Raw genomic sequence first — 26,648 nt, 5'->3', positions numbered from 1 at the left:
TCAGGAAGTAGTTTGTTTACATTCCACGACCCATAGCTAGCCAGCTACCAAACATGATCGTCTACCTACGTACTAGCTAGGATAGATAGCTAACCTTATCTAACTACTAGTAACAGCAGTACTCAGCTCAAGCGTCGAGGAATTTTGCGAAAGTAACGTTAAAACAAAATACATACGAGAGCGGGTAGTATATTTGCCTCTAATATAATGAATAGTATCTTCCTCTAGCTAGTAGCATGCTAGCTAGCTTTGAAACTGTCACAGGCAAAGGAGCTAGCTAGCTAGGGCGTTCAACACAGGTGGATTCGCATGGTTTTCTTTATCCAGCAAGCCAATTTCTGAAGAATAAAAAAGGCCCTTGCGGTTTTTGAAGAAAGATTGCACGTAGTTGGCTAGCATCACTGCCATGGATTCTTGTATGTGTTCTTCGAATGACGTGCCACGTACAGGTAAATTTGTATATCTTGTTACACCGCCAAGTTAGCTACTCATTTTAGTACTGTCTAGCAATGGGAGAGGCAGTTCGCTAGCTGTACAGGGAGAGGTGGGGGCAGCATTTGAGTTCGCCTGAGGTGAACGTAGCACTGTGTAACAAGCAAGCTAGTGTGATGTTTCTCAACTGTAGCTATTAGGCTGTTAGTGATATGTGACCTTTGAAATGCGTATTGGCTGGGCAGGAGAAACGGCTGCACCGATCTTGGAGCTAAAACCTGTGCATTCCCCATCACTGGATGGTCGTGCCGGCTGCGAGACCTGGAGCGTCGAGTTTTCTCCGGATGGGTCGTACTTCGCATGGTCCTTAGGATACGGCATCGTGAAGCTGCTTGCTTGGCCGCTGCAAGATATCGGGTCTGTCACTAATGTGCACTCGTTTGCAAATAATTACATTTTAGCATTGTCACGTCCTCTTGGCGAGGTTGTGGGTGAAAATGTCTTACGCATTTAATTGCATCCAGGCGCCATGCATCTTCTCCGGACATTGGCGTTCTGAAGAATCCCAAAGACAAGACTTTAGACTGTGAACAGACAGTCTGGGGTTTAGCCTTTGGACCACGCCCAGCAAAGTCTGCAGGTCGGACCTATGATGCCAATCAAGAAGCACTCAGTGAAAGTGTAGCTTTGCTTCTTGCGACTGGTCTTAATAATGGGACGATTAAAATATGGGAGGTCATAACAGGTGAGTGAGTGGTATTGGAAAAAAGGTCAAGCATGCAAAAAACAAAAACCCCTGAATACTTACGTAATAAAAACCTCACTGAACATAAGCAGAGGTCAGTCATCAAAGGTCCTTCCTTTGGTATGACACTTTCACTCTGAGACATACATAATCTGCAAAGAGTTATACATTGCATATTTGATCTGTGAACATTTTACACATTCAATGTGCATAGCTGGGTCTGTATCTTTGGGATATTCAGATGGACATCTCCAAGGGTTACAGTAAGGTATAATCCCTTCGTGTGGATACCCTGAAATTACTTTCTGCTGTTGCACATGCACAGCCTGTAAGTACTGCAGTATATGATCTTGAACCATTCCCAAACTGTGATGTGAAATAGTCTACATGTCAAAATCATGTTGTACACATAGAGACACACACTAACCAAACTAGACACTGCACTGGTTGACATACATGCTGTTAATTTGACATATTCAAAATAATTTGATGTTTGGACCTATGTTAGGTGACTAGTTAGTTAGAGGTAAGTCACAGAAAATGCTTTTAGTCATTAAGTGGGTCATGAACTTAAGTTTGGGAATGCTTGCCTTTGACAAGGGGAGGTCAGTGATATTACTTAATGTTACCAATAAAGGGGATCTGTATTTTGCAAATATTGCTTTAGCAGCGAACGCTGTCTGCATTTTTCAGGTCATCTACTCTTCAATCTGAGCGGACATCAGGGTGTTGTGAGGGATTTGGTCTTTGCTCCAAATGGAACCCTCACCCTTGTTTCTGGATCTCGTGACAAAACATTGAGGATATGGGACTTAACCAAACCAGGTATGTCAATCTTGAGAATTGGTCCTATGCAGATCTTAACCTTCCTTGGCCTTGGTCTGCATGCAAAACTTTGGCTGCTTGTGAAAGCCACATGTTTAAGGTACAGTCCAGCTAATGTCTACAAAGGGACGAGCAGTGTGCCATTGATTCAAGTGGAAATGCTATTTTCTGAGAATGTGGATTGTTATTGGTGAGTTGTTTGTTTAAGAAATGGATTTTGTTAGAAACGGGACGTTTTAGAAATACAGTATATGTTACCACTTTACATTACAAACCTCGTCAACTTCAATGTGGAAAAGCCCAAGTAATACCCATCTTGGCTGGTTAGTTAAAACTGGTAAGTTATGTATTTTCCACTCATTTTTAGGGCAAGCTGCCCATGTCCTGAGGGGCCATACAAGCTGGGTGTACAGCTGCAGTGTTTCACCAGACTGCAGCATGATTGCATCGGTCTGCAGAGGGAGCACAGTGAGTCCATCAAAACCCAGTTGCAAACCTTAGTTAAAATCTTTACTGTGTAATAAACCGACCAATGAAATAAAAAACACTTTTAATGGACTAGATTTCAAATATCACCTTTTAAACTTTCACTGTGATTACCACACAATGCTTATAAGTCTTCAGTGTTGATGGTTTCTCTAGTGGGCAGCAATGTTCTCAGTGACAGTTCATGTATTGTATTTTATGTGCATGAATGAATTTTACCCAAACAGAATGAATCAAACAGGCAAAAGATTTTCATATAGTTAACTCCAAAATATTCAGTAATATGGTGTGGATCCACAGAATAACTGAAGTAGTCACACAAACTGCTTTCTGTTCAGAAGGTCTACTTGTGGAGCCTGCGGTCATACACTTTCATAAGGAATCTTGGGGACATCCGGATGTTCCTGGTGTCATGTGACTTCTCACCAGATGGAGCACTCTTGGCCACTGCAGCCTTTGCCAGCAACTGGGAGATTGACCTGTGGGACCCCTACACCGGAGACATTCTTGTCACACTGCAGTAAGAAGCTCTTTTTGACTATGTGTCGTGTTTTGAGGTACAGCGATGACAGATATCACCCCTGATGAAATGTGTGAAGGCTGTATGTATAACTGCTTGTATATTAAAGTACAAACGTTTTTTTTTTTTTTTTTTTTTTTGCTAGGGAGTGTTCCTATTGTAACATTGAAATAATGGACAATCCAATCAGAGCTGTGCGTTTCTCTACTGAAGGTTTACATCTGGCTTTGGTCACTGAGGACAGGTAAGAGATTTGAGGTGGAAAACACCACAGTCCTGTAAAGACTCTGCTGCAATGGAAAGGAAAAGGCTCCCTAGTGTAGATGAGATTAAAGCAAAAGTTTGCTAAAGTTTTTAAAAAAACTGCATACTCTTAGTGAAATAAAAATAAACGGGATGCATGTATATATGTTCAGACTATAGGTTTGTCGCCTACAACCCCAAAATCATTTCAAATCATGTGTTCCCACAAATGCTCATTATCTGCAAACTATAATGCACCCATTGCATTTACAGTTTCATTTCACTTACAATGGAGATGTGTCATTGCTTTTCAGAGCAATGCAGATTTGGGAAATGGGACAGGAAAAGCCTGTGATCGAAACTGAAGTCCGCCGCTTCTCCAATGGGCTGTGCTGCACATTCCACCCACAAGGGGGCATAGTCGCCACAGGGTAAATCCCCCCCCACCCTCATTACCAGGGCATAACCTTAATACATATTCAGAGGATGATCATTTTGAAATGGCTTGATTCTTCTTCCACATTATGTGGCTAACACCCAGGTCATGGTTTTTCAGGACAAGAGATGGACACGTGAAGTTTTGGAGAGTGCCACGTACGGTGCCTAGCCTGAGCCACTTAAGCAGGGTCGCCCTGAGGTACTTCACCTCCACCCACCAAGTGATGGCGCTGCCCATTCCCAGCAAACTCAAGGACATCCTCACCTACAGGAACCTTCAAGGTCATCAAGAAGCACGTTGCATCTTGCATCGCTAGTATACTTGAACCAGGGGGTGGACAGTTGTTTAATAGTGTCCCAAAGCATTGACCCTGGTTTTTTTTTTGGTTAATTAAATGGATAGGCATTGGCTTAGGATCAACGTCAGCACTGAGCAAATATGTGTGTGACAGAAGTGGAATCAAGTCAAGCCTCTTCCATCTACTTATCATGAATGATTATGTTAACAAATGTGGCTTATGATCAATCAGTTCGTAACCAGACAATCCAAATTCTGACCTACCTTCTTCATCCAAAATTTAACCGTGCTGCAAGTATATCGTTCCAACTGATATTCAACTTGCATCTTAAATTGTGACTGGTAGTTGGGTGTAGATTACTCATGCTAAAAGTTTGTAGTGAAATGAATTTATCTGTACATACATTTTGGCATATGCCAAATGAAACTAATTGTGCATTCCCAAAACTGAATGCAATCCATGGCAGTTATATTAACTTTTTAAGGAGGCCGATATCGTTTTCTTCTGTATAGGAGGATTACATGCAGATGAAATGACCAAAAAATTTTTTTTAGGGTTAACCATTTTGAATGTACATTTCAAATACTGTTAAGGTCTGTAAATATGTTTGTTTTACAACATTGACACTACATAACTTGTTTCTTATGTAATGCACCCGTTTATGTGACTAAAGTCCTGTATAAATATTTATTGCAAAGTTAGAAAAAAAAAAAACCCAATCTTTTCCAGTGGTTAGTTTTACATCAAGAATCGCTTAATGAGAAGGGCAGAGTGATTGGTCTAAAAAGGCCCTAATAGGAAAAAACAACTGCCTTCATCTCAGGAATCGGGACTTTTTTGTTGTTTTCCGCCTTCCGATTGCAGAGATCACTTTAAGCCACATCCTCTGCTACAGTGCAGAGTTCCTGCTGTCTTGTCTTTGTGGGTAAAATAAGTTTGATAATATGAACATAAAATTTTAAGTCGTCGCTACAGAGAACACAGATTTTCCTCTGACCATACACTTTGCAGTGAATGATCAATCACTTGCTGTGCTTAGGTATATTTGAACGTAAAGTGTTAACACACTGTAAACCATTCTGTAAATCATCACTGTATTCCTTAAATGGTGGAGCAGACTAGAACTCTAATTTTGGTACAGTAGCACATGGAGGTCTAAATTAAGACCTTGAATTTCCAACGTAAGTTTTGATTTTACAAGTATTCTTGATCTCTCCGATAGTTCCGTGCATTAAATGTTAACAGCAACATGACCTGAAAGAAATGTATACATGTATGTATTGCCTACAAAAATTAAACTGGGGTTTGTTTTTAACACAAAATCCATCATTTCAAGTTGGCTTCCTAAATCTGATTTGGCTGAGTTGCAAATAAACCACAAGCTATGGTCTGAAGTGTCAATCAGAGCAGCATCCATACTAGTAGGCAAAAAAATTTCATGCAAAGGAAGATTGTCTTTGCCCAGTGATGAGAGGCGTTTCCTTACATGTAATATTACTACTTGTAAAAACAATCACTTCGTTAACCTGACTACAGTTGTGCTAACAACTAGGCAGTACTTCTTTGGTTAAGGTTACAATACTCAATTTTGGGCATTTTGGGCTTGCTCACCTGAAATATTAAAATTATTATTAAAAAATATTAAAAGTCGAACTATTTTAAAAATCAATTTTTTTTCTGCTTCCAACTCCTAGGACAATTTGGTCTCAGGCACACTGACAAATTCATCCTTTGAATAAATTGAACAGAGTCAAAAGAAATATTTCAAAGGCTTTATTTACATACAAAAACATTATTGTATTGACTTTAAGAGGTGACCATAATAAAGGGGTATGTTTTATGGTTGGATAGGCTAACAGAATTAGTTTGTTTTCTGTACTCTGACCCACGTAAGCTGAAGCAGTCCTTGCAATTGTCATGAAACTGCACAAAGAGTCTACGTGTCACTGACCACCATGTCTCGGACTGCCTGGAAAGCAGCAACCATGGAGCTCAGCTGAATCTTCTCACTTGTTCCAGAAGCTAACCTGTACCTAAGAAAAAAAGAAAAAACTGTCTGAGTCTGAAAGGCTACATGAGTTTGGCTTGCAGAAACATCAACTGTCTCCTTCCAGTCCGCAGCTAAGCAATGGAATCTTTCACTGAAGTGCTCCTCTACAGACAACAGAATTTGATTTCTACAGACTTGCTGCTACAATTTATGCATAAGGCACTTCACACTTCATGCAAGTTAGAGAAGGTTGAAGAGCTGTCTTTTGACCATGACCATAAGATATCGAAAAAACTCAAAACATTACAAAAATATTCTGATAGCCCACATTGACAGAACAAAAGGACTGAAATGCTGTGTGTTGTGAACAGTGCAAATTTCACTGTGTGACCACAAAATTGGAATCAATAACGAAACTAGACAGTGCGTCACATTCAAACAAATGTATGTGAGGTTGATTCAAAGTGCCAAGAAATCATGACCTATTTAGAGGAACTAAAGAACAACCTATTTATAAGAAATTGGTATTTGATGATTGCATCCTGGAACACAGTATCGTCATTCAAGGACAATAAGTCTGACAATTCCAAAGTTTAACACATTCTTTCAGCTTTTATATTGAAATACATTACATCTAGGCATCTTGAAACATCTACTGGGCATGAAGACATAGCCTACCACGTAGTGTTAGAATTTAAACAAAGGGAGCATGTAAACCTCAAATCAAGAAATACAATTACAAGCAACAACACAGGGTCCAGGTAAGGTAAACCCCACAGTCCGTGCATTGGATTTTAATAATATAGTACAACTGGATCACAATACGTATTCCAAATGCCTTCGTAACTGATAACTGCATCATGAAGTAAACTACATCCTAATGCCACAATGAATAAAATCAGCATTAACTTGCGTGGTGAATCCCCATGAGAATGAGTCAAGTTTGGAATACTATCCTGGATTACAAGACATGTTTGTCCAACATCTAATGTACTTTTCTTCAGATATAACATGAAACTCAATCATGTCAACATGTGACAAGGTAGTGTATGTGATACTTGGGCTGCAGGTCAGTTCTGTCAGGGTCAAATCCAATTTTGCACCATCATGCTCTTTACTTTCCGCATGAACCTGAGATATTGGCATGACACTCACACTTAAACGTTCGATTTATAACCAATTCCTACATATTTCCATAATTTCAGACTTTTCCAGACCTCAATTTCCAGATGGTTGCAAGGGAAGGCTGCTCGAAATGCTGGAGCTCAGTTTTAGCACAATAGGCAACGCTGACCCCTTCAAAAGGTCCCCACTCAAGTCAGACAAAGTAGACACGCTTGTTTTCCTGGTGAGAAACCCAGGCAACCAACAGACAGATTTTCTGTTTATTGACTTGTTTTCATAAGCTTCCTAGTATTCTGGTTTATTTACTTATTTGATTTTCCTGGAGTGCATTGTGTTGCATTTGCTGTATTTGGCTTTCTTCTCTTAAATGTTAAATTTTCAGTAACTACATTTCTACTTTTTTTCTTTAGCCGTGTTTATTTTGAAAGCATAAAGGGTACTCAAGTGCAGTTATGTTGTATCACACATTTGGCCCTTTTATTCCTCATTTCAAACCTTTCCTTTATTGATGCCTGTTTGTGCTATTAAACATAAATGCCTCAGCAAAATATTATTCCGTTATTACTGTTATTATTGTGTATACTATTGTTCCTAGTTTAGTCTACAAGCTATCAAAATTTGAGTATACTTATTCAGGGTAATATTTAATGTACTTGCTGAAATAATGTTGAGCAGTTGAAATGAGCTTGATCTAACAATAAGCAATAAGCATAACAATGAGCTTGATACTAACATTTTAATAACGTATTTTCTGCAACATCTTCACAAAATGGAGAGCATCTGGTGCAAATCCTCTCACCACATATGTGTCAGATTACATGCAGCATTATTATTATAAAGTATAATCTGCAGTAGTTTTGTTCTTTAATAAATACAAATGAAAATGCTTGTGGACAGCAGCAGCAGATATATGCACTTAAATTACACTTCCCTGCTCACCTGTGGCTAGTACTTTAGGCATAGATAAGTGTTGCCACTGTTTTAAATAAAATAAAACAAAGTTCTATTTTCTTGATGAGACCATCTCCCTAAAGTGTTAGATCTGTGCAGCATATAAACACAACAGGTGTTTGTGAAGTAATTTGCTTGATAGCTATTCCTAGTTTTCACCAGATCTATTTAACATGAAGGAGTGAGCCCATATTAACAACTATGGCTATGAGGTAGAAACAGTAAGTATGCACTACAGTTCAAAACCAGTACTCATCTACTCTGTATCATAAGTAGACAATACATGTGACTAGAAGATACTGTAATAAATCTTGTATTGGGGGTAGTAACAATTCAGACTAACAAAGCTGTTCCCTTTCCTGTTAAATGTTGGCAGTTCTTGGCTAAAACTTCAAAAAGCTTCTCTCAAGACAAGAGACAGAACAGAATCACAAAAGTAGCATCAGTCACACACTACTGGAGAACAGCCACAAAACCAAGGAGAGAAGAAGCATCAGTGTTGTACTCCCTCTCTCCAATATGAAGGAGACATATTCACCAAGGAGAGAGCACCATGCATACAATAACAATTCATTGACATTTTCCTGCCTGTTACTGTGAGCATTGCAAATCACTTAACATAGTTGTACATACACACATATACTGTATGGAGTCTTAAGAGTTTTATACAGTTCTTATGGGGATGATAATACTCCAAATAATCAATCTCTGTGGACACAGAACATCCAAAATCAAAATATTGGTATATCAATACATAAGTAAACATCTCAAGGTAAGGTCAGGTAACTTATAGCCACCAACACACATGACCATTGGTTATTTGAACCTCTATTTGCCTATGCACCATTGGCAGAGTGACAGCAGCCAGTGCATGTAATAATCTATACAAGTGCTACAGTGAATCCCCCTCTGTTTTCTGAAACCATGGAAAACTAGCTCAACAATATTGCGGAATATGACTTGTCGAGCATGGATACCATCCTCTGTCATCGGCTGAATGCTGCTGTACTGTAGATCGAGCATTTATTTTCTTAGAGTATTTAATCAAGTATTTAAATCATGCCTTACACAACAATGTGCTTAACAGTTCTGTTTTTTGGTCCATTAAGTAGCCTTACGCTTGCTTATTGCTTATTTTGATATACTACTGCTTGCATGTTCCCCCTCAATCTCATGTTTGAAAACTCACTTCAAATGACTTGACTTTTATCACAAATGACACTTACTCAATGTCTGCCAACTTGATGAGCAAGCCCATTCGAATTGATGGTGGAAAGTCCACTGTGAAAAGAAAGAAAAAAAATGAAAAAAAAAAACACGCTTCACTACTTTCAGAATTAGTGTGATTATATTGTACAATTAGTATATAGGGCTGAATCAAATGTAGATCAGCCCTAATGCACAGCAGTAACACCAGAAGTACTGTCACAGCACTACCTGTTGACCCAAATAAGCAGAGACACAGAAAATGAGGACAACACATTGGCTACAGGGCCCAGGGGTCAGTCTAAAATTCTTTTCATAACACAGCCATGACAACCCCCCCCAAAATGGCTGTCCACTGATTTAAACAGCACTCCACAGCATGTACACAGCAGAACCATTTTCCTGAAGGTTTTTCTATTGTCAACAAACAGCACAGCAAGCAGAGGTGGTGTTGGATTGAGAGGGTTTCAGATGACCAAAATATCAGAACATCACACGCAGACGTGGACCACAACAGGTGTAACCTTTCTGGGAATCATTACATGTAACACTCGAACAAAAAACAAAAAACAAAACAAAAAAAATCACAAAAACAAAAAACATCTCTGCTGAGCTTACCTCGCCCCCTGCCTTTTTTTTCTCATTTTAAATATGGATGCGAGTTGGCACTCGGTCCGGAAAGAGTTCTTTTATCTAGCTGTGTGTTTTTTGGATGGAAACCATCCTTTGTAAACAGTGCTTCATTTCATTATTATCACCTGTTCCACTTTTTTTCCTTTTTAATTAATCAACTCTCCTAGAACAGGCAGGTTCTTGATAAACTGGCAGTGTGTGGTAGTTGTCCGCTGACGTGTTCCAGCTTTCGTCTTTCATACTCTATTGATAAAGTATTTTTTTATGCTTACAAAGAGCATTCAGTCCCAACTCCACAAAACTCCACTGGATTACCCCCAAAGTTGCAGCGCTGGGTTTTCTCAACTGCAAACTGATACTACTGACCACTGCTGGCATTTGATATTATGCTGTACAATCTGTGTAGTCAACACAAGGTAAATTCTCAAACATTAATTTTGCTGTCTGAATAAATTAAAATGAATCCATATTCATTTCTATGCTTACAATTTAAACAGAAGTAATTTATCATTGCAAATGATCGAATATATTGCTAATGATGCACTTCATTCCATAAAAAGGCATTTGCCAGCTACGTGTTCAAACTATTAGAATCCCAGTAGTATTGCCTGAAAACGATAAAAACAAGCCTAAATATTTAATACTGGGATTGTCCGCAACAAGATGGGGAAAAAAAAGGACTCCAAAACAAATCCCTCTCTCCCTGCCCACCCCTCCCCACCACAACTTAACAGTAGCAAAGCATGCTGCACTCTAATGCTGGTAAATGGCTCCTCCTACAACAAGAACATCCTGTAGCCATGGCAACAGCAAAGGGTCTCCAGGGAAACCAGGGTAAGAAAACATCTAGCGTCACTATGCAGATGGTGTCAAATTGAGGCCTAGCTCTCATTTGAGTATTGCACTGCAGTCTGCTTTAATAAACCTATCTACCGCACCATTCTAATTGTTCAAATATGACTGAAGTATAGCCTACATGTACATTTAGTTTCGTGTAAACATGGCCTGATGCCAGGCAGATTTGTCAAAGGATATATGATGCCGAACAAAATCTCTACAGATAAACAGGTTTACAAATACTTTATGCCAAAACTTGCAGAATGAGAGAACACCCAACATCTTCCCTGCATAAAAACAACCTTTCGTAGAATCCACAATGTTGTTTTTAGTGGTGATTAAAGCTGACTACAGAACAAGACTTGTAGGCTGTGCACCATGCAAGCTGTACACCACATGCATTTGTTGGATCCATTATCTGGTGTAGTAGTTAAGCTGAACAGACGTTCTCAGCCATGCCACACTACTGTATTATGTCCAGCCAGGGGGCTGAGCGCCTCACCTCTGTGTATGAGGAGATGCACTTCCGTCAAAATGTCATGCAGAGCCAAGCCCTTCAGGGTCTTCAGCTGCAGGATTTCTGAGGGAAAGATGCTTAGGAAGTTCTCTCACCAAGTTTAGAGACAGACATTTCAGGATGTCGCAGAGGCTACAATGATTCCCCTGTACTGGAGCCACGTTTGATCTAGTTTCCAGGCAAACGTCTGAATAAAAACAAAGCGTGGGATTAACTGGAGAGCAGAAAAGATACGATTGTAAGCTGTGGTGAAATCCTTGTTCAAGGCCCAGTCTAGGATGTTAGCGATATCTGATTTGAGGGGATGGCCGGTGCAAGTGTAGACTGTATCTTCTGTTACTTTTCCATAAGCCATGGTGGTGCTCTGTTTTGAAACAAACAGAATGACATCAGTTGCTGCTGGAAATACGTGAGCACTGATAAAGCAGCATACCTGTAAAATCAATCCTCATACCTGTAAAATGTTCAACGATCTTCGCATGTCTCCAGTGGATAATGTCACAATGGCCTTCATTCCATCTGGTGTTATATCAATACTGGAAAAATAATATTGTATAATTTTTTTAATGCTTTTGACAAAAGGTACGCTTTTGACAGTTCAATGATATGGCCCAGCATGTACATGGTAACAAAGGAAATCATAGATTTCCACTGATATTTGATTTATATTGTTCACAACTTTTACAATCACTTGCATGTATGAATGTAATATTTTTATATTTTTAAAATTTTCATTGCTGCATTAGGCTAATTTGAACAAAACATGAACTGAAAAGGGAAATATTAAGAAAAAAAAAAAAAAACTTCCAAGCATTTTTTTGGACTGCACAGACATGTTTTTGTGTTCCTGGCAAGAAATACTGGTCATTAATGACGCAGAAGTAGGCATACTGTACAAGCCAATGACCTCGCATATCTGGCATATAACACACTGAAACTATTAGACTTGACAGTATGACAGTAAATTATATGAAGCTAGTTACTTTGCATGAAAGAAGGATGTATTTTACCAGTCTCTTTTTTTTTTTACATTTAGGTCACCTTCCAAGCCTTTTCAAGAATAGTAGAACATTTCACCACGAAAATATTTTCAAATCTTTCCAAGGATTTAAGGACCACGGGAACCCTGACAATAGTGTAATAGATGAGGAGGGCATCCCTTAAAATCTCACTTTTCCTGCTTTATAACGTGCTCCAGCCTGGGGATCATCTGATCCTGGGAAAGGGGACCAAAGCGAAACCGCGTGCATCGTGACTGCAGGGCCGGGATGATCTTGGACAGGTAGTTACAGATCAGGCAAAACCTGGTGTTCTCAGTGAACTTCTCAATGACTGCCGTTGGAAGGAGACACAAATAAATCATTAAAATACGATCGTAGTAGATGGCTAAAAATCAGACCATTCTATTCACTGTATGCAAAACTACAATAAAGGCAACACTGACAGCAAGATGAGCGGTAATGGCTGGCATTCAAGCCTGCTGCTAGAGTCCCCGGCCATTTGGTGCACAGTTTGAAAGCAAGCGAAGCAGATGGTTACCTCTCCTCAATGCATTCTGGGCATCCTGGGTCATGGCGTCAGCTTCATCCAGTATAACCAATTTGAAGCCTTTTCTGGAGGTAGGAAAAAAAAAAAAGAGAACAACCACTCCAAATTTCATCCCTAGTAGTGGAAGATGTACATGAAAAAATTGTTAAGATGCTAAAAGAACAGGGATCTCACTTGAAAATGGTCCTGGTGCTGGCAAAACTCAAGATCGGCCCGCGCACAACATCTATGCCTCTGTCGTCTGATGCATTTAGCTTAAAACAAAACAAAACAAAATGTCAAATACAGGAGAAAGTGCATTGCAGATCTAGAAAACAAAATTGCCATAACAGCAATGTATTAACTCTGTAATCCTGAATCTAAGGTAAAAATACTCACTCCAGCTTTTTAGTAACTATACATACAGAATTCCAGAGGTAGTGTGAATGTCACTGCTGCTTGTTAATTCCATATGTTTTTAATTGTATAATTTTTGTCCTGTGCCAAACCCATCTTACCCTAAGTACAAGTTCCTTCTTTACCCTACATTTTTTTTTATTGCAGTCACATCTCCCGCATTACTTTACCTGCCACAAAATGGGTAATGGCTATGAATACAGCCCTGCACCCCTGGCTGCAAGAAAGTCATAATCTACTCATGATAACACCAAGTATTTCCAGTATGACCATCACTTGTGGCACACTCCTACGCATCATCTCCAGCTGAGAGTTGTGTCGTACCTCTAGGACCATGGAATTAAATTCTTTATCCTTGTACAGCTGTTTGGCACAGGCCAGGATGGTAGAGGTCTTTCCCGTACCAGGAGGCCCATAGAAAAGGAGATGAGGCAATCGATCTTCACTGATGAATTTCTGAACTGAAACGAGGATTTGTGAACGGTATTTACATTTTAGTCTCAAGAAAAGTAGTGATTTTATTAAGAACTGACGACTTTACGACCGTATTTTCCATTGGGGTTAAATATTTGAAAGCCCCAGGCAAACACACACAACTTACTTGTACTCAGAATGTCTTTATGTGAGATTAAGTCATCCAAAGTTTGTGGCCGGTATTTCTCAACCCTGTCGTAATTTCAAACACACAAAAATAAGAAGTTACAATAACCTATGCATTTCATTCAGTGAATATGAAAAACCCCAGTAACAAAGTGATGTTAGTTCTGCAATGAACGCAAAGCGTTAAGACAGCGGAGCTGAGCGGATACTGCTGTAGGAGCACGGGGTCATAGGGTTGAATATATTTGGAAAAGTAATGCTGGGAAATTTCCTGGCGTTAATTAGGTACCTTGTGCAGAAAAAAAGCTAGACTCTAGCTACCTAACGTTATAAGCCTTACAACTGTTTAATCAACTACCATGCACTAGATGTCTAGCTAAAAATTCTGACATTAGCTAGCTAACACTGCCCTGCTAATGTTAGCCAGCCATGCAAAAGAGTTCCACTTAGCAAGACAAGCTAACACGGATAATTTGTTTATGGCTAAGCAGTTAATGTTATGAAATATTAAGTACTCCACTGTGTGGGAGCATTTGGACAAACTGTATGGGCCTCTCTTCAAGATGCTAAGCAGACCTCAAGATACAGCGAATATTATCTTACACTAGCAAACGTCAAAAAAGTCACCTAGCTAATTAACGTTAGCAAACAAAATCAAGCCTCCGTTAAGAAACAAATATACAGCTAGTCATATTCTAGAGCATTTATCTAGCGACACACCAAATGTTACCTACATTTTAAAAGCTTTAGCTTGTTAGCTACACTAACCTTGTGTGCAACGAATCTGAACATTATCTACCTAGCTAAAAGGCTAGCCAACTCAGATTCCCAAGAACCAAGCTAATTCCGAATTCATGGTTCATAGATTTAGATCTAACCAACGCATTAGCGGCTGCTGAGTTTACCAAGGCAGATTCCTTGATTGTAGTGGCGTTTTGCTTGTAGATGCCATGTCCTCCAGAAACCGACCAAAATATTGCTAATCATATGAAACAAAATCGCTTCTTCTGTTGGCGCGCTTTCCCACATCCGCGCCGACCGTATAAACACGCCTATCCTGGTGCCCTACAAACTGCTTCCCGTCAAGATCACATCCAATCGGAACTCAATTTAGCCCGTTAAGGGTGGGGTTAACTTCAAGGCGTATTCCAGTGTCTGCATGGCAGTGACAGACGTTGTACTGTGTATTCGAGCTTTCCTGTCATGTTCCAGAACTGTGCAGGAATCATATCGCACTGGTTAATTTAATCTTATCTTTTTAAAAGACTATTGATGCTATAAAAAACCCCGCACCTTTACCATTCGTAATTTAGGTTTCTCTGAACAGGCTGTTTTCAACACAGTGGTTCATATCATGCCAGTGATCAGAAAATGCCAGTGTTCAAATGAATTAATTTTCTAGATATTAAATGTTTTATTTTATTTGATGAAAAACACTGGTTAAATTTCAACCTACTTTTCTAACTTGTTTAAGGTTTTGAAGCATACAGCTCAGGATCTATAGAGGAATTTGTGTGCTTTTCAAAATGCATTGGACATATAAAGGATGGTCCACATAAACATAGGCCTAATTTTTGGTGTGTCTTTGAGTATGTATCTGAGTAAGAATTAACAGATCACTCTCTTGAGTTAAAACACGCCACTTTGTATTGAGAGCACATACCCTACCTCATTGGAATTCAGTGGGCTAAACTGTTTTGTAGCAAGCTGTATTTTTAATTCTCTCTTAAAAGATGGTTAGCAGCACCAGGCAGTTCAGTAAGACTTGACACTGGATGATGTCTCTGCAGGTGACATGGAGGAAGTGTCAAAATAATCTACAGCAGCCAACCATCTTCCTCATTCAAGATGACATGCTGATTACCTCCTCCAAAAATTTCTGTTTCCTCCTCCCACTAAAAAAATACAAACTGTCACAATATGTAAGTCGGTTCAGGCTGTACTTTGAACCTGTCCTATTCGGTGTTCTGAAGCTTCAATCAAACAGGACTTCCCCTTTGCAAAGATGTAAACAAATGCAAGCCACAAGTGCAAATGCAACATGCAAAGTGATGCTACTGGGAGGACAAAATATAACACAATCAATGGCAGTTACAATAGCATGCTACATATACATTTGGGATGTGGTTTGAATATCCAACTGCAGCATTATTCTATGAATATTTAACAAGATATTCAGCTATATAAGCTAAAGAAGAGGAGAGTGTTGCAACTCAATACATTCACCCCACTCTTTTGCATTGTACCAGATACATTCATACCTCGTATTATTATTATTATTATTATTATTATTATTACATTCACTAATGTTTTTTATTCATGAAAAAGATCTGGATAGCGAAGTATGCACTTCTTTGGAAAAATTCAATATATGTAAATGAATACAATGTGTATAAATATGCAAATATATATGTAAATATACAGCAGGTGCAAAGATTCACCGTCACAAAGGAAGATTTTAAAAGTAATGGCAACAGTAAATTGAGCTTAAAGTGGTTGGAGAGTTGAAGCTGTGAGCTCACTGCATTGATGCCTATCTCGCGAGAACTCCCTCCGCCCCATTCGATGCTGCTGCTTCTGTCGCTGTTGCTGCTGTTGCTGTGTATTTGATTGACAGGAAACATGTCGGTGTGGAGGGAGAGCGCCGGGATGCAGCTGCTGGCACGGGAGACGGGGAGTACCTGCACCCAATGCACACAACACCTTTAAATAACATTACAGCGCCGTTTCGTGTTTATCCATTGTGCAATAAGGCGTTAACTATCTATTTTTATCTTTCTAAGATCTACAAACGCTCAATGGATGCAGCAGAAGCAAACGCTCTGTTCTAATTTTTATTTCTCTTCAATATCTGTATATTGTGTTTGACTCAGCCCTCAGCATCAGTACCACTACCTGAACTACCCTGATGAAAACACTCCGTCAAGAGATACAAAAAGGACGATTACAATGGAGTCGCCTTCCAAATAGAATCGTCTTTTAAAAACACATTTAAATAATTGATACATATAGCCAGCTGCTTCTTACTTGTATTTAAAATTTTATTTCTGTTTTATCAGTTCGCTGATACATTTTGAAAGTATTTTCTAATAAAATTGAGAAAAGTAAAAATACAAACGACCACTGCTCGCAAACTATGGACGAGGAGAATATGACAAAAAGCGAAGAGCAGCATCTGAGTTTGCAAAAAGCCTTGCAGCAGTGCGAGCTGGTGCAAAATATGATAGACATTAGCATCTCCAGTTTGGAGGGTTTAAGGACCAAATGTGCCACATCCAACGACTTGACACAAAAAGAAATACGAACGCTGGAGGTAAGCATACATTTACTAGAATGAAAACCATTTTAAATGTAGCCATAACAGATTCGGTGGAAACGTATTGCTATTTTCCTGTTAAATGCATTTATTCACACTTAGCAGTTATATTACATGTTAACGCCGGTTTAGTTGTCTGTTATTGGATTAATTTGACCATATTTGTTTATACAGCTATATCTGGGTTTGCGTGCAGTGTAATAAATTAAGAAGCTGCAGTGAGCTGTTGTGAGCTTGCGCATTCTGCAGGTGGTGGAAGAAAGGTGGCTCTAGCATACAATTTCCATCAGATTTTTACTGCAAATCTGAAGGCCGAAACTAGGAGGCTTTGTAAGCATTTTGTCGCGAATTTACGTGCGAATTTCACCATTATCTCGCACTTACTAGTGTGCAAGTGTATTTTGCTCAATCAGTGAAATTGCCTTAAAAATGTGACCCATTTAATTATCCCGCGGGGAACCATATAAATTGCGTTATGTAACGTTTTTTTTTTTTTTTTTTTTTAAACACATGTTGTGTCTTTGGTGTCAAAACACGTTCGTCTTATTTTGGCCTTGTAAATAACCCAGAAGTTGTATATTCGCACATGCTGTCATGGTGGTTTAAACCAGCGGCCTCCCAATGGGCATATCTGTAGGCGGGGAATTTTGAAAGTATCTGTACTCACTGGGTTTCCAAGTCAAAATAAAACAGTCCGCTCGAAACAAATGTGAAAGTATCAGTTGCAGACGTTTCATTGGAAATATTAGAAATTGTTTATGCACCAAATGAGTTTGGATGTTCTCTGTTTGCGATTGGATGAGTTGTTACAATGTTGCATTGCCCGAGAACAGTTGTTTAAAGACTTCGTGAAAAAAGAAATAAGAAACATTACAAACCCATGTAGCAAACCCAATTTATTCATTTTACTGATTCCTGGGTTTAGTATTGTTTATTGCAATTGATCATTGAAGAGAAAAAAACAGAATGTGTGAAATGTGATGCATTGAAGTTGTTAAGAAATGGCTAAGCCTAAGCATGTCAAGTGCCCTGATATTGAGCTACTTTAAGTGTGTAGAACTTAATAACACCTGTTTACAGTATGAACACAACTGTTGGGCAAAACTGTAATAAGGGCTACACTTTTTTTAGTTTTGTTTGCTTCTTCAGTTGCTGAGCCTGACTTTTAGAAAGTCATGGTCATTAAAAGGGGAGCAAAAGGGTATTCTCCCATGAGTAACATTTTCAGAGGGAAAACGCAGACAGACCACAAAAGTCAACTTGCTGAAATGCAGCAGTGCAGTTGGTGAAACTTGATGGTAATACAGAGATTTTGTGGACTATAGATGAATCTGGCCTTGGGGTCATTGTGTAAAGGCATCTAGAATCTCCAGCCTTGGGTTGAATATCCCAACATGACATCAGTGAGACAGGTACTGGAATATAACAGGGTCTGAGTGGGGAAGAAGGTCCTCCAATGATGTAAGCTATTAAGATCCATGACACCTGAGCTTTAGTATTACTAATACTTTCACAGCTGACAGTTGTGACAAGAATATGTTGCTGGTGTTGCTCCATTCATTACTTTTTTTGCTGGGGCCTCTATCCTATCAGCTCACAATTTTTTTCTTAATTCTGACTGATTAACACATTTAAAGTGTTTGTGTGTACTGTCTTGAGGAAATGAAAAAATGTTGAAAAAAATTAGACAAAAATGTTAAATTCGTCGCTTAGATTCCATTGCTGTTAGATTTGACTGTGGCTGCAGGTTCATTTGTTCACTTTGCAGACTTTAAGTCCATTTGTATGGTTGCATAATGCTGTATATTATAATGTCAGAAGAGAAATGACGTTTGAATTTAGCATTCTTTAGTGTGGTATTCATGAGGTCACTCTATCTGGCTTTTTTCTGCTTCCTATGTGATTTGCTCACATTTGAATAAAGTGGTTCATGCAAAGAAAATAGGTTTTACAAAGCTCCTGTCAGTGTTTACATCATGTTTCCTTGCAATTACACAGTGAGTGAGAATTGAACAAGAAATGATGCTGATGTGCTGTGAAGAGAGGGTGAAACAGCAGTGGACTTTGGTCGTGTTTGTCTTTCTATTATTTGTTTTCAAGTTCATTTGCTGGGGATGGATGAAATGTGGCATTTTTTTTGCATTGTTTGATTAAGTCATGGCCTGAGAAAAAGAACAGTCAGCTTATCTGTTGCCATACTTACCAGTATGCAAATTGGTGGAGATTTGTTTCCAGGTATGGGGATTTTGTATTGTGCTGACAGACTATGCATTTTTAAGATTTTCAATGTTATATTCTCTTAACATACATTGCAAAAGCATTATGACTTCCTGGAATCTCGAAGGAGCAACTTATGAATGTGCTCACAACTATTATGGTGCTGTATTTTTCCTGGAGTCTTGCATTATGAACTGTCCTTTAGCCAATCAAGGTGCTCATTTGAAAGCATTTTCTGGTAAACTGGAAAGAGCAAGTGGTTGTCTGATTTCTTTGGGTCAAAACTGATATACTTGACTGCGTTGTGTTTGGTTATCAAGAAGCTGTGGTGTAACAGTTTGACACAGGGAGCTGAGCTGTGTCATGCAGGGAAAAACAAGGTGGCACTTGGAACACTAAAAATACACTCCGGGTATTGACAAGTGGCCCTGGTGCAGTCTGGAGGTGTGTTCTTGTTGGGGACCCAGCCAAATCACAAATCAGTCAACAAAATGTAAGAAAATAGATATGGCACAATGATATCAGCTTAATATTAAGATAATAATATTTTCTATTAGCCACCCCAAAAGTTGAAAAAATGCCAACTTTCTCTACTGTAGGCTTGCACGTGTCCTTTAAATACCAGGCTTCCTAATAACCATCTGTAGGAGGCCAAAGAAGACCATCGAAGCCAGGTTAGTGGACGTGGGTGTGTTTGTGTTGCACCTTACTTTGGATATGGGTCCAGATGCATCAAGACTTTGTTATTTATTTGCTTTAAAAATGCTTACTGACAGTGACTTACTGTTCTGTCTCAAGTACATTCAACAATCCAGTCACATTATAGAGTTGGATTTTCCTAGAACAGTTGAAGTAAAATATTTTGCTTGATGGTTAAACAGCAGCGTCTGAGCTAGAGTCCAGTGTTCTAACTGCTGTGCCATAATTTTCTTTTCATAATGCCGTGGCAAACCTAAGTGCCAGCATGGTTTTCGAGTCTGTCCCCAGTCTCCTAATCTCGGCTAGTTAATGACATAAATGACGTATTTCACCAAACTGGTCAGCGCCTTAGAGTACCCTCTCTCAGGCTGTCATGTACCTGGGCTCTCTTTGTGATCATTTGTTTGGGTGCAGTTTCTATCCAGTGTTTGTGCGATGGGCATCTACCTGTGTTTTATTACGTCAGAGGCCAGTGAGAACTATCTTCCTTTTCTGTTTGTAGGAGTTTAACCATTTTTTTACTGAGCATTTATGGAAACAACGCCTAAAAGGATTCCCCGTCTCTACATCTCAGAGATTGTATAGTCTTAACTGCTCAAAAATCTATGTCTCCAGTCTTTATAATTGCATATTTTATAATTGCATACCCAGTTCATATTACATAGTCTGCTGTGGGCCTGTTTTAATTCTTCTGGTTTAATTTATTCTTGTTATATGCATACTCTGATTAAGTGCGTAACATTACAACAGCTCCAAACATATGCAGTTATCAGGAGTCAACTGTAAGTGAGTGGCAAACCTTGTAACAGGAGCATAATATATTTGGTGAGATAGTCCTCAGGATATCAAATTATATAGATCAGGAATGGCTGTATCAGTACATCTGATGAAAGGTCGGGCTTGCTATATTTTTCCGAAAAATGAAGATTAGCAGAGTAACATAAAAAGTAATCCTACTTTTAATGTTATTGATTTAAACTTATCACAGTTGCTTTTTTGCCTTGGAGCTTTAAATCAATTGATCACTTGCACATTTGTGCAATCAGAAAGAAAATACCCCCTCATACCCTCTAGTTTTAAGGGCATTAACAGTGGTTCTTGGGAAAATCAAGAACTCAGAGAAAGCATCTGGTTTGGCATTAATATGTCAGCCTTGTAGAATCAATTGACTTGGTGTGTCCAAATGAACACTTTCTCGGAGGTTAATTTCAAATGCTCTTGTTCTTTTTCTAGAAAACTTAAAATCCATTTTGAACGCTAGTGAGATGCAGGGTTAATAATAATTTCAAGGTAACCTTCTGATGTTTTTTAGGAGAAAAGCCATTTTCTGTACAGATGATACATATTGATGTACTTTCTTTGAAGTGCAATATGACATTATGATGCATAATAAAAGATACATTGAGTATGTTCTTGGTTACAACACAACTGAAACAATGCAGCACAAATACAAAAATTATAAGTTTACATCCTCTAATTATATGTTTATTGTGTTCATTATTATTCAAGTAATTATGCGCTAGCTGTTCTCTTTCTTTAATCCCCTCAGGCAATTAGTGACATTGTTAATATGACAATACGGTCAGTATTTCACATTGAACCTTCTCCCCTATAGGCAAACATTTGTGGAATATTTGTTTTATTGATGAAATGTGAGGCCAGCTGATCATTGGTTGATTAAAAAACATGGTCCACTCTGTGGAAAGTGCAGACATTTGACAACAACTCCCATGCATTGTAGATGTATTTCTGAATAGTTGTTTACAAGCATTTATAGTGGTCTGTGAAGAGACTATACAGTTTCAAAAAGTTAACGCTGGCATTAAGTTTTACGGTATGCTTGTATATCATGGGCTAAATGCTTGCTCTACACATCCAGTCGAGATATGGAAGTGTATTTCTTTAAATGAATTCTACTAAGTATTAACTGCAGTGTTGAAAATGTTTTATTTTCCATTGCATTCACAGTTATCTCTGTGTCTTTCTGAAAATGCAATGCAGGTTTCACCTGACATTTTGTGGAGTTCAACAAAACATCACCGGATAGTTGATTGAATTAAGGTGTTTTGTTGTACTAGAGGTATCTAAGCTGGCCATATCAATTGTAGTGCATACTACTGCAAAAAAGAAGGAATTATGTCATTGCCATGTGGGAGCGGTCCAATTTAGAATGCACATGTTTTTTAAACTCTGCTGAATTGTAGTTCCCAGATGTCTTGAAAAATTTAATGTTACTGTATAAAGATGACAAAATAGCAACTTCTCCCTTGCGCTCTAGTAGACTGCCCTGTACCACACAATGTCTTGTATTCACAGCACACTTTGCTCAGAATTTTTAGATGTTTAGGTTTTAGACAGTTTTTGTTACATAAACAGTGACTTTGGCCCCCTTCAGAAAAAGCTGAAAACATACATTTCTGCTGGCAACTACTAAGTGGTTAAATTCTAATAGTAAGGCCAGCAGCAAGACAGTAACCCCTCTGCTTGGTAGTATTTGAACCAGAAAATGAGTCTATTAGTTAGACAACCAAAATGCATTCCCACACAGCTCCCCACTAACTTAACACCAAATCAACTCATGCTTTATCTTGGGCCAACTAGGATTCTTTTTTTTCTACTGCAAATAAAATTAGCATTATTTTTTCCTGTATATTTTTTGCAGTTTAATGAATAATTATTTTCAGTAAAACCTTGTACTGCTAAACCCAAAGAAACAAATTAGACAGTAAGCATAAACTTGATCAAAAACATGTTCACTGAGGAACTTCAGATATGTCTTCACTTAATGCATAAAAAGAAAGAAATTATAAACTACCAATCAACCATTTTGCAAGAGCACACATTAAACAAACAAGTCTAAGTATGTAAATTATAGTTTTGTGAAGGTTCAAGCATTGTAACATTTGACAACCTACACCAGCTGTTACACAAATTAATTGAAATTGTGTTTTATCTGTTTCGGTTCGTGTATTGTATCCCATATAATTTCTCTCATGTAATTTACATTATAAAGTCATACTACATAAATGATTATTATATCTGTAAAGTACATATTGCATTAACCTCTTTCAAGATTGTTTAAACTTTAAGGGCTTTTGCACATGCCTGAAGTGTTCAAATGCTCATCCACTTGCATGCAGAATGGGGACACTGTGGCAGATATGAGATGAGAGATTCAGAGGTATTTGATGGCTTAGCTCCTCCCATGGAGGCAGATTTGCAAAATGGCTTCTAGAGTAAATGTACTCGGGCCAGAATGTAGCCCACCACCCCTTGCTTTTTATATCCATTACGGCAATACCAATGTTTAACTTCTAAAAAATCCAAAACGTTGTATCAGAAAGTTAATTGATTTAATTTTGCTGATTCTGTAATTAATTGCGATTGATTTATAAACTAATGACAGGTTTTAAAATGAAATCAACCTTCACTGAGCTGATCAATGGAACTATGTGATACTTAGCAGCATATTCACATGTTAGGAAACATCATCTAGTGCAGGGAATGGACAGCATTAATCTCATTTTGCAAGTGATACAGTAGAAGGCCAAGGGCTAGAATTTTTAATGGTCCATGGGAAGGGGCTTCCAAATGGCACTATTCAACCAGTGTACACATCTGTGTAGTATTTGCAGAGAAGTGCCTAGCTTGATCATATGTCAGTATTCATTGCAGTTTACTCGGATAGCAGATCACCTATATTGTGTGGAAGATTTGCAGCTTCCATTATCTTTTGTATCATCCTTTCCAGCCATGACTCATGTCTTGAGTTTCTTTCAGTTTTAGGTGACGCTGGCAGCTTAAATTTTTCCAAAATATGATTTGATTTGCTGCCTGTTTCTGTCTTGCAAATGTTGCAGTGCAAAGTGCATTTGCAAAATGTAGGCATCCCCTCATTAAACCTTATGACTGTTAAAAACTTTGTATCAGGATATTCACTGCAATAATGCTTTGTTTTTCCAGCCATTGGTTTACAGCATGTCTATTTTGGTAGCTACTGCATGCACACACTGAAGCTGAACGTAACTCTCGTAATGTAACATATGCACTACATGTTTCAGCTTTGACCAGGCTTAACTCTGAATCAGATGCTAGTAGTACTTTTTGTCAGGTTAGTGCACACTTCATTACATGTGCACAAAACAAGCAGCAATGGGACACAAATTACTTCCTACTTCATAGTGTTCACTCTACAAGTATTTTTACTTTGGGGAAGTACAGTATTTTGTGTTGGGATGGGGTGGCAGTGTAGCACAGTGGTTAAGGATCAGGACTTGTAACCGAAAGGCTGCCAGTTTGATTCCCCGCTGGGGCACCGCTGCTGTACCCTTGGGTAGGTTACTTAACCCACAGTTGCCGCAGTAAATATCCAGCTGTATAAATGGATAACGTTGTAAAAAAAAAAAAACTGTAACTTATATAAGTTGCTCTGGATAAGAGTGCCAGCATAATGCCACTAATGTAATGTAATGATATTGGGAAATCAACTCATGGAAACCCTACCTACTGTATGTGTGCATTGACTGGGTACTTAGCTTGACATAGTAAGACAGAACTGCATGAAGTAAGAATTCAGACTTGTGTCAAGTTGGACTCATGGTTTTTGCTTATTTTTCTGTGGTTTCAGGTGTATAAAATTTTAGCCCTTTGCTCAGTTTGGCAGGAATGGGTTAGAAAGCTGTAGGGTTTTTGAAAACGAGTGACTTTTTGAACCACCTAGGTGGCATGGTTGTGAATTCTAACACATTTACTGCAACACTTACATTTCTTGATGTCTGTTCTCACAATCTCAAAGCAAGTCACTGAATGCATTAAAGTGGGCTACCCAACTCTAGAGTGGTAACGTAAGCATACATTGCTTGGGTTATTTTAATTGGGTAATTTTATACTGACACAGTCTGATACATACTTTGGCATCAGTATGTGGACATTATGATCATTTACACATTTCCCCATCTATATATCCATTTGGGAAGCAATAGTGGCCCAATTTTTGTCCATAAACTTTGAAGGAGTCATTCATTTCATTTGTGATGAATCACATGGAACAAGCAGGATCCCTAGCCCAGATGTGAAATATGGGCTATGAAATATGGGCTGGATCTCTTGGAAAAGGCATCAGTTCTTTTGAATTTTCATGATTCTGACAGGTTTGATTAATGAAATTTTAGATACTCAAAGGGATACATTTTTGTGCAGCACTTTGGTATTAGAAACAAATTGTGTTGTGGGAGTAAAGTGAATTTGCAGCCAATTTTCCAAGTTTGGTGAGGATTTTATGGTCTTTTTTCTAAAACAGTGGTAGAAAGAAAACAGATTAGAGCAATAACACATGGTGGTATGCATTTTACACAAAAAGTCACATTTAGTTAGATGGGTGCTATGCATACTTTTATGATCATCAAAAACTGTTGAGAGAGGATAACAGAAAATATCTGTAACACATGAAAAACCTCCCCCCAAACCTACAATCAGTACCACCTAGATCACTACACTCTGCAGCCATGGGGCAACTGACTGTCCCATCCTGACAGGGTTGTTCCTCTCAGACACAATGTATGTACTGGTTCCCCAGTGGTGGAATGAACTTCCCACAGGGGTCAGGACAGCGGAATCACTGGCCATCTTCCAACACAGGCTGAAGACCTACCTCTTTACATTACATTATTACATTACTGGAATTTAGCAGACACTCTTATCCAGAGTGACTTACAACAGTTACAGGTTCTTTTTACAGTGTTATCCACTGAGGCAATTGTGGGTTAAGTACCTAGCCCAGGGCACAGCAGCAGTGCCCCAGTAGGGAATTGAACTTGCAACCTTCTGGTTATGAATCCTGTTCCTTAAACACTATGCTACACTGCCACCCCCTTCAGGCTGCATCTTGGTTCCACCTCAATCCCCACACCCTAACATCTGCTACTTGTATCACTTTCTGTTTATTTTACATGTAGTATCACATTGTGTTATGGATTCTGTGATCTAGTGACTGTAATATATCATAGTGTGTGTAATTGGCTTCTCTTAGTTTCTAGGCTGTCTAGTTGGGTTAATACCAGTTAACTTGTGGTAGGACTTGAATAGTTTTATACTCACTCACTGGTCTAGGAGTGTGTTAGCCTGGTCTGCCACTGTTATTTATTCAACTTGAGAGGATATACTTCTGTTCTCTTGTGCTGGAAGTCGCTCTGGATAAGAGCATCTACTAAATGAATGTAATGTAATGAAAAACTTGTTTAATGAAAATTCTTGTTAAAGTTATAAAAAACTGTAAAACTATAATAAAACTGAGTAGAGTAATTGTTATACAAATACAATGTTTTAAGCATAAAAATGCACAGAATGACCCTCACAACCCTTAACTGACCCTTCATAATTCCTGAATTAACTGCCATAATAAAACTGTAATCATAATATACCTGCAAAACTCAGAGATGCACAAATGTGCCTGTTGCTCATTACAAATGAATGATACTTTTTTTTTTTTCTAAAAACAGGTCCAGCACAATATGCAAACAGTGCATAGAGCAAATAACTGGGGAGTCCATCCCTGGAGCCAACCTAATATTGTATTTTGTGTCAGATGTAACAACGTATGTTGCTTTCCCTGTAGTGTATTTATATT

At 38.6% G+C, this 26,648-nt stretch overlaps 3 protein-coding genes across 6 annotated transcripts in view; 2 read left to right on the top strand and 1 right to left on the bottom strand.

Annotated features, from left to right (window-relative positions):
- The first annotated feature begins 41 nt into the window (after nucleotides 1-41).
- Nucleotides 42-4,049, top strand: wsb2 (WD repeat and SOCS box containing 2). Of its 2 annotated transcripts, none has more exons than XM_036527997.1 (9): nucleotides 42-449; nucleotides 678-849; nucleotides 957-1,177; nucleotides 1,871-2,002; nucleotides 2,370-2,470; nucleotides 2,830-3,008; nucleotides 3,154-3,252; nucleotides 3,566-3,682; nucleotides 3,808-4,049. In XM_036527997.1, exons 1-9 carry the CDS (start codon nucleotides 407-409, stop codon nucleotides 4,004-4,006), a joined length of 1,263 nt encoding a protein of 420 aa, XP_036383890.1. In that variant the 5' UTR covers nucleotides 42-406; the 3' UTR covers nucleotides 4,007-4,049. The 2 variants fall into 2 exon arrangements, with proteins under 2 accessions (XP_036383890.1, XP_036383889.1); XM_036527996.1 differs by having other exon boundaries at nucleotides 2,827-3,008.
- A 1,757-nt stretch (nucleotides 4,050-5,806) lies between these two features.
- rfc5 (replication factor C (activator 1) 5) lies at nucleotides 5,807-14,867 on the bottom strand. The gene is made up of 11 exons (XM_036527195.1): nucleotides 14,697-14,867; nucleotides 13,793-13,857; nucleotides 13,516-13,652; nucleotides 12,970-13,049; nucleotides 12,787-12,860; nucleotides 12,420-12,579; nucleotides 11,702-11,783; nucleotides 11,482-11,611; nucleotides 11,233-11,310; nucleotides 9,281-9,335; nucleotides 5,807-6,021 (listed from the first exon to the last, which is right to left on the bottom strand). The coding sequence occupies exons 1-11, from the start codon at nucleotides 14,741-14,743 to the stop codon at nucleotides 5,925-5,927; spliced, it is 1,005 nt and encodes a 334-aa protein (XP_036383088.1). The 5' UTR covers nucleotides 14,744-14,867; the 3' UTR covers nucleotides 5,807-5,924.
- Nucleotides 14,868-16,369: 1,502 nt separating this feature from the next.
- Nucleotides 16,370-26,648, top strand: part of ksr2 (kinase suppressor of ras 2) — a 96,227-nt gene continuing 85,948 nt past the window's right edge. For all 3 annotated transcript variants that reach the window (XM_036525972.1, XM_036525973.1, XM_036525971.1), the window contains exon 1: nucleotides 16,370-17,104. In XM_036525972.1, the coding sequence (XP_036381865.1) occupies nucleotides 16,928-17,104 (177 nt within the window). In that variant the 5' untranslated portion in view covers nucleotides 16,370-16,927. The remainder of the gene's footprint in view (nucleotides 17,105-26,648) is intronic.

Source organism: Megalops cyprinoides, chromosome 4, assembly GCF_013368585.1.
Source record: "Megalops cyprinoides isolate fMegCyp1 chromosome 4, fMegCyp1.pri, whole genome shotgun sequence".
NCBI classification, from domain to species: domain Eukaryota; kingdom Metazoa; phylum Chordata; class Actinopteri; order Elopiformes; family Megalopidae; genus Megalops; species Megalops cyprinoides.
The sequence above is the reverse complement of the archived record's forward strand: the minus strand, read 5'-3'. Positions and strand labels throughout refer to the sequence as shown.